We start from the raw sequence: 18,919 nt of genomic DNA, 5'->3' as shown, positions 1-18,919 counted from the left end.
GTTACATGTACACCCAAAAGCAGATTTCGAGTCTTCATTCATTAACAATTTGGGACCGGGCAGGTTTAAAGATCATAAACCATTTTACCTCTAACTGCTGGTTGATTATTTAGATTTGGGCCTCTTGGTAAGAAAAGATATGTTTACAGCAAGATTACAACTGATCTCTGCAGGAGCACCACACAGCTCCATCTCCTCTTGATCCTCTGTGGTCCATCTCACAACACAACACCTCGCTCTGTTTCCCACAGCTCTCCTGGTGGTTAATAAGGATGTCACTTTGCACAACATCAGAGAGTACTACTGAATCTCACACACACCCTAAGCCACCTACACACATACACACACATACACTCCTCATAAGCTCCTAGCTGTATCACTGCAACATCGTCAGCCACAGAAAACTTGTGCTGCTTTAAAAATCATCTTTTTTTTAGCCTTGAGTCAGGCATCAACACATCCCTGAACTTTGTAGTAAATTTGCCTTTTTCTTTATATACAACAGTTGTGTTCTAACAGTGATTCACAAAAGCAAGAGTGTAATAGTAAAACTACATTGGTGACATTTTTAATGACAGATTTGAAACACAAGCATTCTACGATTTCTACACCCTGATAGCTCAGACTTTTTTTTCCTTCCAAGACTTTTTTTTTAAAAACAATTAAAAACATCATCAGCCATCAATGCAAGCAGATACATAAGCTGTACCCAGTGTTCTTGTATGATTGTATCAAATAAACTGTGTATATGAACTAACTTAATGGGTACGTTGTTTTTATTGCCGTTCTACTGGACTTGCAGACTAAACCAGAACAGAAAAAGCACAAGGACTTCACAATAAATAGGAAAAATACATTTTGCCTGGCAAATATCCACCTCCACGCTCCGTTCAAATATTTTACTGTACACCCGTGTCGGCTGCTACAATTGAATTATGTGATTTATTAAAAAAACAAAAACAAAAAACACATTAATCAGTCATTAAACCTCTTCTACCCAAACACTAAAAGTTGAGTGCTTCTTTTACTTTTCTTTTTTACTTTCAACAGCGCCCCTCCACAGTCTGAGTCGGTGCAACTGACTCCTTTTTAACCTGAGAGGAAGGTTAAGTCATCAAAGGCCTGTCCCCCTCATCCCAGCGCCTTTGGCATCAGTCTCCTAGCAACAACATCCTTTCGTTTTCATTTTTTTCCCCCTCTATGTTGGACCATAGAAGATGCGTTGCTCCTGGGTCTTCTTCAAAATGTTCTCCACTCTGACATGAGATTTAATGATGTTTCATGTGTGGGATTGGTGACATTTTCCTGAACACAAAAAATGCAAATAGTTTGTAAACTTTGAGGGGATCCTGCTGTGCTTCTTTGCAGATACAGCTAAAACGTGTTCTGTTTGTGTAATTTGTGTGAGTGTGTTCAAAACATGTATGTGTTAAATGTTTAATATCTGCATACTGTGAACGGTAGTGAGGCAAACAGGTAAGAGACTCTGCCTCTTTCTCCTTGGGGCATCTGGATCAGCAGCACCCAACAGAAAGTCCAAGAGTCACACAAGTTGGCAAGTCAAGAAACATGAAAAGGCTTCAGCGTCGAAGTCCCTTCCTCTCTCTTTTTTTTCCACAAAGAGAGATTGTCAGTGTTTGTCTTTTAAAAAAAGTGCTCCTTGGGGGAGGGGTTGCAGGGTAGGGTGGCCCGTAGTCCAATCAGGACAGTCCTTTTCCTTGGGATTCCCTGGGGCGCTATAATGACAAGATGGCAGCCAGGAGGATGAGGGCAGAGCTCAGGAGAAAGACTGAAGTCTGGTGCCAACCAGCGGAGTTCACATCCCGCCGGGCTGGTTCTGGTGACTCATGACCAATCCCATCTGAAACAAATGATATACAGATTAAAAATTTTAATTCAAACACAACAGCGTAAATAGACAAGCAGGTTGAATTAGAGTTGTCTCTTGATGAGAAGGTCTAACACTATGAGCACAACTTTTCGTCACAAAGATCCAACATCCTCTGCTCTTAAGCCAATGCAAATATGCAAAGTGTCAATGGAAACTAAAGCTGCTCTTTAAAGAAGATTAACTCTTCTTGACATGTTCCAGAAATTCACATGTATACTGTTATTTGCAACAGGAATAATGGCGATCATGTTCCAGAATTAATGCAATAATTATTTCTGAATATAGTTTGTATTAACACTCCCTGATATTGGGAAAACAGACAATGAATGCCAAGGTAATGTATCAGTATTGGCCGATATTGGCTAAAAAAGTGAAATATCAGATATCAGCTAACACGCCAAAGTCAACAATTTTACAATCTCACTTGGTGGATGCTTGGTAGACAAAACGTACAACATAAGCAAGAATTAAGACAGAAAGGGAAAACCTTATTTATTGCAACAAAGTGCTACAAGTTATTTGGCTGCAGGTGCTGCCATCAAGTGCAAGAAGTGCCATTCCCCCCCCATGTAAATAAATGATAAAATAATGGGCAGCTGCTAACTTTATTAAACCCCTGACCTCAGCACCATGATCTGAAGCTGCTGGAAATATGTTATTTTATAATATTTCATCTTATTTTTTTTATAGTTAGCACCATCATCTCTCTGTTATCAAATGTTTGTAGCTCATAGAATTGTGGAGCGTAGATGGAGCCCACCTATTAATTTACATTGTGATAGGGAACTGAAGCTGCAAGTGTTTTTTTGCACGTTTTTGTGATTTTATTTGCACAGTGCAGGTGAGAATTGGTGATCTCTGCAATTAGTGTGCGGAAAAAAACAAAAATGAAATCAGTTTCGGTAATTGGCCAAATGAGTTGTTATATACAAATATTGGCATATCGTATAATGGCAAAAATTCCCATATCGTGCATCCCTGGTCTAAATTCCTTTTGTCTTTGTTTTTGTACTGTGCATGCTCAAAGTATTCTTAACCTTGCTGGATGTAGTTCACAGGCTGAAGCTTTGACAGCTCGCAGAGTGAAGTCATGGAAAACAATTTATCGAATCATGATGTTCCAAATCGAATAAAATTCAAAGCCATGAAAAAGGGGGGATATTATTGTCAGACACGGTAGTTGAAAGAAGGTAAACCTCACATACAAGCGCATGCACATACATACACTCACTCAGTCACACACACTGTACAATGCTTATTCCCACCAACCTCTGGGTTCTAGAGAGTTGTGGCTGTTGTCATCGAAGTCCACCCCTTCCTGCACGCTCCCAGAGCTTTTCACACAATTGTCTGGGGAAACAAAGAGGACATATAAAGATTCAAGACCTTGAACGTCAGTAAAGAAAAGTGGGCAGAGCAGACACAACAGTCTGAGACTCACTTTGAGGCCTGACGAAGACTTTGAGTCTGAGGCATCTCCTTTTCGCCCTGTCATCCGTGATGGAGGCTGTGGGAATATTACACAGAGTTCAGAACAAAACGCATTAAAACTTTCCCATTTTAAAATACCTTCCTTGATCTAATCTAGGGTTGCAAGGCTGCGGTTTTGGCAATGGCAACATGGTGCTAAAAGAAATTATGATGATATATTTATGTTCTATTGAGGGAATTAAATCAGAGCCTTAACTGCCCTACTTACATGTTCGATTTTATAAACACATGGATCAAAAGTGGTGGCATTAGATCGACAACCCAAGAAACACCAACATTTTAGTTATTAGAAGTGCAACCTCTCAACCAAACCTAGTGATGACAGTAAGGTGACAGAACAAGATGACTGCTGCTTACAAAGCCTCATCAACATCAATGATTTGAACACCTAAAACAAAAAAAAATCAGGAGCACTGATTGCCAATCCAAGTGTCAGAGTGAGTGACTTTATGTGGCAACAACTTTTCTGTTAAACTATAAAAAGTATGTATATAAAGTCCTAAGCCAGACTTTTCCAAACATCGACAAGCCAATGGTCACCTGATCTGCATCTCAAAACTTCACAGAGTGACTCCAACACAAGTTTTGCTGTTCTCTGTTTAGTTCACTTTGCAGCTTTACCCGAGACCTCCTCACCCTCTAAATCTCCCTTCATTCATAAACATCAGCTCAGAGACAGGAAGGAAGAAAGAGACAAGGTCGACTGTTGTTATCGAAGGTGTTTCACTCTTATCTCCTTAAAATACAGTCTCAAGAGCTTTATCTCGTTTCCTCTTGTCCAGATAAATAATTCTCAATATTCTACGCCACGAAACATTTCAATGTCACCCTTGTATTTCCAAGTCTAATTTGCCCAACAACAGTCATTCCAGAAGCTGTGTGGCAGACTGACACACTCACCTCCAAAAAGCTAATTTTCCCGGTTTCCTGGTCGTAAAAACAATCATTAAAATAATTATTTTTGTAGGTTTGCTGTGATTGTTTCACTGAGCTAAAAAATAAATTGTTTTTGAACAGTGTTCAAAGAGCAGTGAGGGTCTCTCAAGCTGTTATGCATGACTTGATATCTATGCTTATTTTGTAGTGTCTTTATCCAATACACAGTGTATCTAGCTTGTCTCTGGAACTCACAAAACCAGGAGATGTCTGGGTCTATGTCAGCTTGTGAAGTGTCAGAATGTCTATCACCTGACTCAATAGCAGCTTGGTTTTATGGTTCTTCGTCTGCACATATTACACTGTTTTTGGCATAGTTTTGGCACATGCATGGCAACATGGTTGTTATCAGTGGTGGAGTGTCCAAAAATGAGTTGTAATGGGTCCTACATGTCTCTTATTTGGACATTTTGACAATGACTGAGCAGCTGTTTTTGAAGAGCTGAGTGTGAGAATTAGCTGGTTGGGTGTGTATGCCGGGATATAATTCCCTGGTTTCTGGAATATGTGCATCAATGCAAATGCTGTCCATAGTTTGTCCACAGAAACTCTTTCGTCCTTCCACCCAGACGCTACGTGTGATGGATTCCAGCCCAGTAGTGGATTCCTGATAAAAGCAAAGCGTGTCAGTGTTTCCACTGTCGCAGATGACTGGGGCTCTTATTTCAAAAGACACTTTATCAGATACCACGCGGCTGTGAGAGCAGATAAAATCCTCTTTAAAACTTCACCATGAGAAGAATATTGGATGTGAAGCTCAGTGGGAGGAAATAAACGAGAGAAAACCGGTGTCAATCATTCTACTTCTGTCTGTGTCAGCAGGTATCGAGTAACTTACCTCACACCCCGATGGTGGCTCGAATAGACGGGAGAACTCACTGTCTCACTGTCTACGAACTCTACTCAGTGTTCATGCCTCTCATTTCCCTTTTCTTTGTCTCTTCTCTGTCACTATCTCTCTTCACTCGGTTAGATTCTTAAAACTTACTTCTGAGGGACACAGCTGAGACATTTCACATGAAGGACATATGGAAGACATCACTGACCAAAGCTTCAGTGTTTTATATACTTAATAAAAAACTAATTCTTAGCTGAAACATACATTTTTTTTGGTTAATTAATATGTTTTTGATTATTTACAGTGCCTCCGATGAATTGTGCCATCGATAAACAGTTAGAAAGTACAGCTATGACTGAAAGTGCTTTAGTTGTCTTATGTCTTGTCAACTGATCTATTCAGATTCAATGGACGCCATGTTCACCTGACAAGTCCAGAAAAATGTCCTATTTCAAGATATAACAAGCCAAAAATTAGGCCTGACTTGCCTTCAACGAGTTAAAACATCCGCCAGTGTGAAGGGAAAATTTACATAACTTTCTTGGTATAAGACATTAATCTGTTTACAAGAAACAAAAAACTTGATAGAAATTCAGGTCCTTTTGAAGACCTAAAAATAAGATGTTCATTTAGACTTGTTGTGCAATAGGCTTTCATAATGCAAAAACCTCAAAACTTGTTAAGTTGTTTTTCTAATCGCACATCAAGTAAAAAGTATCTAATGATGTTAAAAAAAGCCACATTCATGTGAGAAGTGTAGATACGCGTCTTAATTCAAAACATTACAAGCCTGATATCAACCTAAGTTGCATATAACCCATAAAATCTACAAGTATGGTAAAAAACAATAGTCCAAGAAATCCTTGTTTACTCAAAGTAACACAAAAAACACCTTGGTTATTTGTAGTTCCTGCAGTGTAGATGAACGCTGCTCATACTTGGTGAGGAAACTGAGAAGAAATAAGATATACATGCTTGCTAAGATTCGAGTTTTTGCAGTGTGGGTGGAAAAACCAAACCAAAACAAAAACAAATACAATGTCGCGGACTAACGCTTCAACAGGGCTGTATCAGTCTTATGTACAACTCCTCAGTCTGGCTTTGTCCAGTTTTTACTTGGGTTACAATAGAAGTCATTGTGCAAAAGTTCTGGTAGTAACAAACAGTTAACAGGGTCAGCAGAACCAGAGGACATCCATAAAAAGGATCCAACAACAAAAAGCCGTTTAAATAAGTTTAGAGTGCAAAAAGAAACATCATGCATCAGCAGCGGCAGTAGTAACAGGAGCTACAATTGTTTCCTGGATCGTAAAAAGGCCAAATTAAAGTATAAAATCTTTGTTAAAATAACCTCAGCCTCAGGGGAAATAAAACACAGCCGCTATTGTTTCCTCTGAGTGAGCGTGGTATAAGCAGAGTAATGCACCCTGAGGTGTCATATATCAGAACATCTCAGTATGCATCATCTCTTTTATGTCATGGGGAACTTTTTACCGCTCTGATGTGGTATTTCTGAAGGTTTTAAAATGAAAGCTGGTGGTGGTAGTACAGGCTTCTTGTGTGCCTTTGCAGTACTTTTGTTTTCTATTGTTTCTGTACAGCAACTTGTACTTACACAGGGCACTTTATTCTAAAATGAGATGATGGTCTGAATCTAGGGATTGTTTTTCTTCTTTGTAAATGTCTTGTCAGCTGTAACAACAACTTTTTCCAACTTGATCTTTACCTTTTCTCTGATACTGTCACTCTTTCCTCATCTCATCATCTTTTTCCCATCCCCTCACAGACTCATACACATAATTACCTAACTGTCTCTCCTCCTTTCTCTCATGTCTGCCACTGAGGTCAGAGTCTGGGTTTTCTGTCCTCCAGCAACACAGCCGTGCTTCACCGTGACTGTAACTCCAGCTCTGGCTGCAACTCTAGACTCAGCATTCGTCAGGTCATCCTCCCGCTGACAATGTGACGAGGGTGAAAACCTCTAAGCCACTCATTCTGGCACATGTTACATGCTCTGTCTAGTACTGTGGGATATTCAGGACCAGCAATGCATATCAGAGATCTCCAGACATACTTAGACACCTTGTCAGGCCTGGCTTTGAAGTGATGACGAGGTGAATTTGACAGATCCTGATATAAATACCGTGGGGTTAGATGTTTTTCTTGTGATGATCTGTTTATCTAGGGGAACAAAGCCTTTTGTCTATGCTTCAGCTGCGAGAAGCTAAAAGGAAACTGTCGGGGTACCATGCTGGCGGGGTTCATGTCATTATCAATGTAGATCTGCACTAGCCATACAGAACAGGATGCAGCGTTTGAAGCGAGAGGGCTTTACAGGGAGACAGTCATCTCTCTCACACGGGGAGAGCCAGACTCTCCACTGTCTCCTCTGAAAATTGGATTTCTATCCTCTGAGATTAGGATCAGACTCTCCCTGCTCCACTGGGGCTCTATTAGAAAAACATGCCGCCCTCTGAGGCCACGAGAATTTCACAGCACAGACCGCGTCGTCATCCTTTGACCTTTGACCTTCCGGGACTTGCTGCGCAACTGATCCCACACCAAGGCGGCTTTCCTCTGGGCGTTTTGCTGTCTGCCAGACTGCCAGGCCTACCGCCAACTGCAGGTGTCATGTATTTGACGTGACCCCGCCCCCTCTCCCACCCTGCCTGGGGCGGGTGATGATCTCGAAGCAGAAGGACAAAGAAGTGTCTGTCCTCACTGAGACAAGCACACATGGAGCCCACCTTCAACCTGTCAATAACACGGATATTTAACAGACTTTCAAACCTGTTCTTCTTTACAGCACTGGTTCAAACTATTAACTATTGTGTTGCTCTATTGAAACAAGACAGTTAATACTTTAAACAATTATGGCTGTTCAAACAAAGTAAACTGTAATATCACCACTTTTTACCTCCACCAAGAAGGTTATGCTTTTGGGAGAGTTTGTTTGTCTGTGAAAGACATAACTCAAAAGTAACGAACAGATCTTGATGAAATTTTCAGGAAACGTTCAAAATGGGACAAGGAAGAAGTGATTAAATTTTGGAGGTGATCAGGATCACCGTCTTGATCAAGGATTCTTTTAAAGGATTCTTTATCATTGTGAGATAGGGCCGTTTTCACCAGATGTGTATATAACTCAGATAAATGGTTGGATTGCTTTACAAAAGAATACAAGACAAGGTCACCATAATTTCTGACAGATGTAAAAGTACAATCCAGATCCTGGCAATATTCTGGATACTTAAATCCAGAGTATGAAATATGTACTGGGTCATCATAATTTTCAGTTGCCAGGTAACAAATTATCGTACAAACCTGCAACTGTCACCAAATTGTAGCAGACAGTCTGTTGAAAGGGAGTATAACATTAAAGAAGGACTAAAGTGTTGTGTGACAATCACAATATGCTTGGCAGAAAGGTATGCGCTCTCTGAGTGCTTTTCTAGCATTACACATCACACAAACAGCGCTACGTAACAGTTGAAAAATACCTTACCCTGTACAAAGTTTTCTTGAACAAAGATTTGTTCCGATCTGATCTCCATTCATTTCCAAAACAAACACACGTCTTGTTAAAAATCTTGTATCAAGACAGAGTGCATAAGACTCTGGTCCAAAAGGTGGCGCAGCAGTCCAATTAAAAGAAAGCCTCAATGCCTGATTTAAGATCCTAAATTCACTTTTTCATGGGCACTAAATAAAACAATTTGACTGAGACGTGTATTAAGTTGAAGCATGCCAAGACTTTTCCCTCCAGTCTCGTGTCAAAAAAAGTGGAAGGAACAGTTTTTTTTTTCTATTGGCAACAAATATATCTGTGATACGGTACACAGTAGAAATAAAACTAAAACACAAACACTTGCACCACATGCCTTTGCATATTGTTCCTCAGCATGCCCTGCACCAAGGATTACATCCTCCTCCTCTCTTGCATCTCAGACTTTTTTAATTCTGATCAGACATTCATTCAGGTCAGAGGTGGGCCATGTAAACATCTTCAATTTAAGCAGAATGACAGCATGAGAATCTCATGGGAAAAAGTTTAGAGATGAAAGTCAACTAATAGAAAGGACAATGACTACTTCATGACTCTAAGGACTTGGTATGTTCCTGGAGGTGTCTTTGTGTCCTGTTAGTTTATCTCTTTAAAGAATCCTGTGTTCTCATTTGTTTGTTCATCCCGACTCTGATTCCCTGCTCCCAGAGGGGAAAAGAGGATTTTTAGAGAACAAGGACCAGATACATGAGTCATGAACCTGAGTCAGTGAGAGACAGTCCATATGGCCTCAAACAGTTTCAGACCATATGGACTGTCTCTCTGTCTTCCTCTTTCCTTGAACAATCAATCATCATCAGAAGCTCACAAGAACATTGTCTTCACTCAGCCTCACATCAGCCTGAGCCAACCGAAGCAAAACACACGATTAGGCGACCAACAATTTATCTTTTAAGCATCCAAGGGAAGCAGCAGAGTCACGTAGACTCGCCAATTGTCATGGAAATCCAACAGAAACATCTAATGAAGGATAATACATCACAATAAAACCTCGCAACAAATATGTGTTAATATCTCAAGAGGACAATCTTGATGATGATGTGATCAGAGATGCTGGCTTGCAGCACTGTCCAAGATCTCTGAGGTCAGGACTTGAGGAAAATGAATCCTCAAGTGACCAAAATTTCGACATCAACCAAACCACTTAATTATATAAATATGCCCCTAAAATTCCTGTGCACTGCAGACTAAATTCTATTGAAGGTTATTGTTACTGATGACCATTTGCAACCGTGGTAGCCTGTCAACACCCAAACAGGCATGTCAGTAAAAAGTGGCTATACTGCACTACTGCCATTATGTGAGCATACTCAAGTGAAAACCTTTGGCCCACAAACTCCTTATGCAAAGTTTGATTAGTGTAATAAGCCCGCTGTGAAGCAGGCTTATCTTCTCTTCCTCTATGAGTCAGAAAAAACAGGCTTCTTGTACAGTCGCCCTCTTCTGGTTATAAAATAGAATGTAGATATTTAGCAATTCAGCATTCATTTGACATCTGAAACTAAGAGGCTGCATCCACAGATTAAAGATTATCTATATAAGCAAACAGTCCAAATTTAGATTCTCCTCTGCATTTAACCATTCTGATGGTTGTGCAAAGGTTTCCTTCAGTCAGTTTGAGTCCTGGGCGGGTTTCTGACACACCTGCTCTGAGTTATTTTCCCTACCCAGTATTAGGACTGCTTGGATTTAATATCTTCATTGTACACTTTGTTGCAATGCCAAGATTGTCCCGTGCTTTACCTAACTCTGCACTTTTCCTTGCACTGGTTCCTGTTTAATAAGAAGTTCTTCTGACTGCTAGCTTAATACCGCATATCTACCATGCAGTGCAATGAATCTCATTTAGTCCTTCACTTCTGCCCCTGCAGGGTTCTGACTTTGCTTATGAAAACACGGTTTCCCAGCTGTTTGTTTTCCAGCGCCTTCTCACGAGGAGGAGAAAGCTGAGCTCAGCCAGGCATCAACAAAAGAAACTCCAGACGAGACCTTAACAGCAGAGTTATTTCGCTCCCTCTGGCTCATATTTTGGTTTGGCCCTCATTCCAAGGACTTCAGAAACAAAAGCCAAACACTACTGCTGTCATTTTGTCAGACTCAAGTTGAAATTGTTATTGATCGATTGATAAAAGTACAAGTTGAAGGCCGACATTAATCTCATGGAGCTAGAGCTGATATTTATCCTCAATTTCAGAACTGACATGAGAATAATACTTTCTGGGTACCTTACTAAAGCAATAAGAACAAATACAGATCAAATAAAGATGTCAAAGTTGTTAATCTGTAAACACTGCTGCTATACATGAACTTTACGAAATACCAAATGTGAAACTTCACTAAAACTTCCCAAAACCTTTTTATTCATATCTTATTTAAAATTAACCGGGTCGTACTCACTGGTGTGACTCATACACCAGTATAAAATGCATAGAGGTGTTTCAAAAAGGACAAACAAATGAGGCATGAGCATATCTAATCAAACAAGTCTCAGACATTGGTTCCATAATTCACAAATATCAACAACGCCACTGAAGGCTGAGCTCAACTATCATATCTGCAGCCTGCAGGACTGAAAATCTGACATAGAGAAAAAGGGTGGTACTGCAAAGAGCTACACAGCTGCATAAAAACTGCACATTGTGGGCTTAATTTGACACACCACCCTCACCTTGGAGATCCTCCAAAACAGACTGTGTTATACTGTAAATGCCTAATGATAATTTTTAAAAATATAAATGAATAAAACAAAAGATACACTGCAAATAACTTAATGTGCTCACTAACAACGAAAGCTTTAAATATGTACTTAATCATAAAAATGGGGTGTCATAAATGTTAGTGTGTACTCACAGATATAGTAATACTCTCTGCCAGGGCGAAACTCAAAGCCTAAAGAGAAGGGGGTGAAGAGCTGGAACTTCTCAGAGAACTTGAGTGGTCCATTTGGTGACAGAGGCCTGTTGCACTCCCAGCGTTTGAAGCCCTTGGCGGTGTGATCACATGAGCTGTAGCCATCGTAGTTCACCATGTAGAGGACATACCGCTCGGCCCGCTCATCAGAGACAGGACCGATGTAGTGTGGGCAGTAGACGTCAAGATAGTCGTTGATGCAGACGTCGATGTGGTAATCATTACGGTAAAACCTTGGGAAAAGAGAAAGAAGAAAATGTTAATCATGTTATATATGTGTCAGCACTAAAACTGATTCATTTGTGATATGTTACATGTCAAGCACCATTTTTTTTAAAAGAAAAATGCGATATAAATGACAAAATCCTGAATCTGCAGGGTTCTGAATAATTCCCTGAGAGCTTCCTACAAGATCTTGACCATTCATGCAGAGTGAATGTGATGAGAATTCATGCTGTCTTTGCAGCAACCTGTTCTTTGTCTTCAACACATTCAACACCCTGATCTCCTCGAGCACTGCTTCTTCAGCTGGTAGCAGCTGTTTAAGTAGGAAGATAGTTTCTCGATAATTTGTTTGGGGACACTCTCTTCATCATGTCGTTTGATGAAGCATTCTCCAAAGAATTATGAGCACTGCAACGCCTGATGACAAGAGATGATACTTTGACTGTCTTAAATGAGGCTGAATAGCAGCAGTAAAAGGCACATCCAGAGACTCAACTTCAGGGCTTTTGTTTACAGGATCCCAACATGTCAGTCTCAATCATCCCACCCTCTTATGAGACTAAACCGAGTCCCTCTGCAACACATCGGCCCCGGCAGAAACCTCTCACAATACACACTAGTCAGTCCTAAGCCATCAGTGTTAGAGCTCTGCAGCGATGACTTATTCTGGTGCTGAAATGAAAGTCCCTCAGCGTTGCACAGCTAATCCCCTGGTTAGCATGTGTCTTTAGCAGCTTCGAGAGGATCCCTGTGTAGAATGAGATTTTCATTAGTTTAATATGACAGCTTGATGTAGGAGCCCCCAATGGAATCTCAGAGTCTGGGAAAATGAGACCTGTTCTCAAGCCTGGCCTTGAAGTAGCCCTCATGTTTTCCCCTTGTGCTTAAAGTAAACTAAGTGGACAAGAGTAAGATGGGGGTAAACTAAAAGGGCACCAGCAGATATGTCAGGTATTCCTACCTTAGCAGGGTGATTGGAAAGACATATTCCCATAGGCACTCTATAAGGTTGGTTTTGTGAGGCTTTTAGCAGAGACAGATTAGGCCTGGACAGCTGCTGCTTGTGTCTCTGTAGCTGCTAATGGCCTGCGGTTCAGTATCACTGACATACTGCGGATGTCTTCAATACCCCACCTCTGTTCATTGACACAGTGAGGGCTGTCAAGGGAGGCAGGACAAGGACCATGTTGGAGCATGCAGCAGACTGACAATTCGATATGGGTGAAGTCACCACAGCCTCATCAGGAGGTTCCTACTGTGAAGTGTCTCCCACCGGATCAGATATTGCGCCTACTCCTGATCCACACAGGAAATAAGAGAATATGTCAGCTGATCTGAGACCAGGTGAGACAAAGAGGGAGGGGGGAGGTTTTGTGTCCCAGCTGTTGCTGTTTCGTGTTGGGGCTTCAGGAGGCGTGTTTAGCATAAAGGGAGGTGTGTGCTTGCCATGGCCTGCTGGGGGTATCAGGTTGTCGTTCCACGGATTGTAAATGTGCTGTAGGATTAGTGACAGTCCTACTGGGTTTGCAGGGCTGCAGATAAGTGGATGTTTGTGTGAAAGTGATGACGTTAGGACTGCCATTGATTTAAGATTTCTTTAGTTGCCAAAAATGTTTTGGTTGTAGTCTTTGATCAACTTGTCACTACTCATTTATTGTGTTCATTTTCATTGACAGAAAAAAATTCTCTGAGAAAAGCTGTGGCACCTAATGGAGTATCACAAACACAAACACAAAAATTAAGCATAAAATGTCTTTGTGCTCGAAGCAGCACCTCATAAACTACAATGCTTTTTTAATTCTAGCATTTGAAACCAAAGCTCTTGTATACTCTTCCATTTTTTTTCCTTTCAGCTCCAGCTGAGCGTTTTGGCACCAGGCAGGCACAGCATGGTCTCCTTTAGCCTCAGCTGCAGAACTGCTGGCTGATATTATGACTACCAGGGGTCAACCGGCTTCAAGGTATCATGTTGTCAGCCTCGGAGCACTGTGGGACAGCTTGCTTTGTCCTCTCATGTCTTTACAAAGCTGTTAATGTTAGCTTCAGTCGCGCAAGTGTCAGTAGCCGTCAATCAAAGCTGACCCAGGAGGAACAGCAGAGACTGGTCGTGATTTTAGGGAGTTTTAACTGTCGGCTTTGTGAGGGAGAGGTAGGAGAAAATTGTGAAAGTGACCCAGACCAAAATATTTGTGTTTCCAGACAGACTGATGGTGAGTGGAGCGAGGAAAGTCTTTTAATGTTAGCGATATATTTTATTGCTCATAAAGTTTAAGGCCTTTTGGCATTTTTCTTTGTGATTAAATAACATATCCCAAGAAAAAAATGTTTTAGCAGCATTGTATATAATATTATATAAGTAAACATAAGTCAAATTATATATATATATATATATATTTCTTAAAGTACCAGTGCCTTCATCACCTCTTAATGTATCAAAGTAAAACAGTCAAACAGTGTGTTGGAAGCCCTTCTGACCACATGCAATACTTTTTATTTAAGATATCAAAATTATTCTGGATTTTATTAATGATGTAGTTGTTAGAGCCAGTAAAATTAACTTCCCTGCCAAAACTTTTGGCAGTGAGATGTTTGGAGTTATCCACAAGAGGCCTGCTTTTCTTTTGTGAATGGAAACTTGCAGCCTTAAAATTTAAACTTAATTTATCAGACCATTCACTTCCTTGGTATGTGGACTAATTAAAGGCAAAAGTCCCAGAGATTGATATCTCAGACCCAGCACAAATAAATAAAAAGGTGGTTTCATGGCTGAGTACCGCTGGATTAAAAGGGGACAATAGGAACAAGATAAAAGAAGATGAAAAAGTCGTAAAAATTAAAATCAGGTCAGGCAACAGAACAGAGAAGAATTAAATCAAGCACCAACAATGAAATTTAATTGTCAACAATGAATCATGGAGCCAGAACTTGGATGGGCATGAGGCTTTCTGGATGTGTTCTTTGTTTTCATTTTAATTAAAACATTAATAGAAAGTAAATCTTGAAATATTATTTCCATCCTTTGTAAGAAAGAATGATGGAGCATAATCGAAATTGGCTCAGAAATATTTATTGGAAATTTTGTCAGGATGTTGCACCACATTGTGTCATTTCTTTGCGAGATTGGAGTCCTTTTTTTCAGTTTTTGGTCTTTACCAGCTCAGACATGTAATTTATTTGTCCTCAAGATCATATGATTTACACATACGAACATGTCGCTGCATTGAACTGATTTACAATAGAGCCACAAACAACGTTCATCTCTGTCTGCAGATGTCATGTACTCAGCTGTGTCTTATTCATTTTACTTGGAAGCGTGGTGTTCTTCTCGCTACTTCTGATCTGGTCCCAATGGATGATTCTAATGAAAGTTCTGAATGGGGTCAAATGGGGCCAAACATATGTAGGAAAGAAAAAATGAAAAACAACTTAAATGGTGACTGTTCAAACAAAGGACGATAAAGTTCTCAGTGAGAGCAGCAACAGGGCCAAAGGATGCAGATGTTAGCCAGATGGGAGGTGTCTGAAAGTTTTTGAATGGCAGGAATGAAATATTGATCAGACAGGCAACCATAATCACGCAGCCTGACTCAACACGTGGTCCAGAAGAAGACACTTCAACTCAGTGTCTGCTGTTTTCTTCTCTCTCACCACAGACTTTCTCCCCCCTCTCTCCATCCTGAGTGTGAGAAACTGCTTTTAAACCATCAGAAATAGCCACAAATCTTCTGCACCAGGGTCAATTTGTGTTCATTATAAACCAGATTTATTCATCTTGATTTTCCAAATGGCTTTTTTACTAGAGGCTATTTAGTGAGTCATTAAGCTTTGCAGGGCTGCTCAGAGCAGCCTTGTTTTCTTTCTGGTGTTTTTCTTAACAGCAGGATGTGTTAAGTCTGACCCTGGGTTTGAGAGCACAGAACAGAAATGCTGGCACGGTTCATCAGTTCAGTGTCCGTTACAAATGTGTCATAATGAGCCATTAACAAAATAAAAGCATCCAAATCCTGAATCCGTTTGTCTTTTGGGATTGATGAGCTCTGATTGGCTGAATTACTCACGGCCAGTTTGAGGGGCTTATCAATGAATCAGTAACCGGAGCTCTTAACAAAGCACACATCTCTGGATAATCCCTCTTTTCAGTGAGCTCCCCCGCTTATTTGCTTTCTTTATCCCCTTCTGGCATGTTATTGTCACTCTGTGGCCTGGCATAGGTGAAGCAAGGCACAGTTTACACAGAAACTGAAAACTATTGGGTGGGAGAGAGGATATGTGCATATAAAAAAAACTCTCATACTTAAAATATGTTATATTTCTTAGTGAAATTTGAGCCTTTGTCCTATTTATAGAATTTTTTTCCACAAATTGTTTCATTTCTTCTTTTTCCCAGTGTGGGGTTAGGTGTCTTTCCCTAGGACCAGTGGAAAGCAGGATCTGGGATCAAACACTTGACCTCCAGATAGGGAAATGACTGATTTACAGCATTTGTCTGAATGAGATCATGAACCAGAATGAGCATCCCCAAAAGACATGCATTCAAGTATTATTTGGCCTCTAATGATTTAAACGGAATTATTTTGAATTTACACGTAATTTAATAAATCACTTTATCTCAGAGTGTAACTCAAGAGCTTCCAAAACCCCCAAATTCACATGACCTCTGTTTCATAAGTGGTTCCTATGATTGTGCGCAAGAGAGAAGTAGAAAGAAAGATAACTTCTTCATATGTTGTCTTAACATAAATCTGATATAATATCAACATGGGAATAAGTGATAGGCGCCACAGAAGAGAGGAGTGATAAGAAAAGCAAAATTTCTAGACTGAAGAATTCAAAAAGGGGGAGCAAAGAGAAGATGAGAAAGTAAAAGTGGTGAGGAGTTACGGGGTTATGGTAGAAAATAAAACGGTAAACAACAAAAAGGCAGGTTGAGTAGACACTTGAAGTACAGTTAAAAAAGGCAGAAAAATATCACTGATAAGAAGTCAGTGAATAAATTGTCTAAGAAATACAAGAGTGGGAGAAAAACAGTGATGAGGAAGATGAGGAATAGCCAAAAGATGGAAGGAGAAGAAGAATGCAGAGGGAGTAAGAAAGTAGTGGGGAGGAGAAGAGGAGGATAAAGCCCTCCTGTTGTTTTCCTCATGAACACGGTTGGGTCAGGCGTGGGGCAACTTCCCAGGGTTATCCACAAAGAATGCAAAGAGGAGATGCTTTTAGAGCACAGAAACACATGCAACCCTTATCTCAGCACAAACACACACACACCACAGACTGCCAGCTTCTACATCAAGCCCCTCAGTTTGCGCTTCTACTATGCCATCAAAACCTGCAGTTGCTCCTAACTGCCTCAAAGGGGAGCTATTTATGGGGCAAAAAGGGGTCTAATAAGTCTAACGTCTATGACGTGATGTCACCAGATGGGGTCTGTCCGTGCTGCTGCCCTCAGGGTTGGGAGGTCTTGATCCCCCTCCCTCCACCTGTCCAATCAGTCAGAGATTTTTGCCGCCGGGAAGTTAAAGCCATTATTACGTTTTTTGGCTAATTATATACACACATCTGTTGGTCGACTCACAAACACACACACACACACACACACACACACACACACACACACACACACACACACACACACACACACACACACACACACACACACACACACATGCACACACACAACGTATTTAACTCATAATGGGTTTGCCGGGGGCTCTGGGTGTTGACAGCTAAGAGATGGGAAAAATGGAGCTTATAAAGTAAAGACAGTTCTGTGTTTCTATGTTTTTTTTCTTTTTGTTGGGAACAAAACCAGAGGAGGTGAATAATTGGCCTCAGATTGGAAACACATTGCTGCTTGTGGGAAGAACCTGGGATGGTTGAAAAGTAAAACAGAGGCTAAAGAGAGGAAGCAGAGGCAGGAAGAATGAAAGCTGACGGTCTGTTTATGGATCCTGATGGTGGTCCTGACTGTGCCAATGGCTCACTCGTACTTGAATGGAGCTACAGTCCTGCTGTGCGCCAGGCTAAGGGAGTCCAACCACACAGAGGAGGTGTTATGTAAAGCTCAATGTATATTCTAATCACTGTGGCTTGAGAATTAGGGCCTTGTTGTCGCTGTGCCAGTGCAAAGAAAAAAAACTCAGTTTCTTTAGCAAACTACATACAAATATTATATTTTAAACATTTTAAATTCAAAGGAAGCCAACTCATTTAAAAATGACATTATTTTGGTACAAATACAGACACCATTGAAATAGTCTTTATTTGGAGGTCTCCCATTCCCCTATGTAGTTTGAGGAAATTTCGAGGAAAGATCTAGGTTCATTTTGGTATCTTGAGAAATGGGAGCACTAAGTCTCACTGGGAGTTAGATTGCAGACGGGGAAGTGGGAAAACTCACAAGAGAGGGATTTAAAAAGAGACGGACTGATCCTGACTTATATTCCTTTGCAAGGGCCAAGCTCAGGAGACCCTGGATGCTACATTTCCCATGATGAAACCAGTGCCCTTTTTAGAGACCACTTCTTTGAACTACCATGCTTACTTCTTTTCTAGACAGTGTCCTAATTTCAACGAGAAACTTTCAAAATGACCCTTTTTGTCTGGGAGGTTCTGCAAAGAACAGCAGAGGTCGTCACACAAAAGTTTCTATAGACCGAGAAAAACAAATTAACAAGTAAAGAGATCAATTTGTGTGAAACCTACATGAGATTTTTTTTTCTCAAAAAAAAAAAAATAATAATAATAATAATAATTATATAATTTTATTTTTAATATTTATGTATATGTTCATGCATATTTTTAATCTTAAATTATCAATAGGTACAATAAAAAATATATTAACTTTGTTAGACTAGAAATATACAGATTTGTAGAGAGAAAGACAGATACAGACACACATAGACCTAGATTAGCTGACAATGAGCATCCGTCTCCACAACACACTGCTGGCTCCTCTGCCTGTCCCTTTAAGATGAATATTTGTGATTCTCGTCCGGTCTGTCTTACATGTAAGGAGCAGGTTAATTACTGACAATGCTATTCTGGAGTCAGGGAGGTCAAAGCA

General features: G+C 40.4%; 1 protein-coding gene across 1 annotated transcript in view; it reads right to left on the bottom strand.

Moving 5' to 3' along the window:
• Positions 1-552: 552 nt before the first annotated feature.
• Positions 553-18,919, bottom strand: part of efna5a (ephrin-A5a) — a 78,817-nt gene continuing 60,450 nt past the window's right edge. The window contains exons 2-5 of the mRNA XM_074690498.1: positions 11,572-11,864; positions 3,333-3,398; positions 3,161-3,241; positions 553-1,861 (exon numbers count right to left, since the gene is read on the bottom strand). Of these exons, the coding sequence (XP_074546599.1) occupies positions 1,737-1,861; positions 3,161-3,241; positions 3,333-3,398; positions 11,572-11,864 (565 nt within the window). The 3' untranslated portion in view covers positions 553-1,736. The remainder of the gene's footprint in view (positions 1,862-3,160; positions 3,242-3,332; positions 3,399-11,571; positions 11,865-18,919) is intronic.

The sequence above is a fragment of the Halichoeres trimaculatus genome, unplaced genomic scaffold (genome assembly GCF_033239565.1).
Source record: "Halichoeres trimaculatus isolate MK-OKI-2021-1 unplaced genomic scaffold, fHalTri1.1 fHalTri1_scaffold_16, whole genome shotgun sequence".
In the NCBI taxonomy this organism is placed as follows: Eukaryota; Metazoa; Chordata; class Actinopteri; order Labriformes; family Labridae; genus Halichoeres; species Halichoeres trimaculatus.
This window is presented reverse-complemented; position numbering and strand designations above follow the sequence as displayed.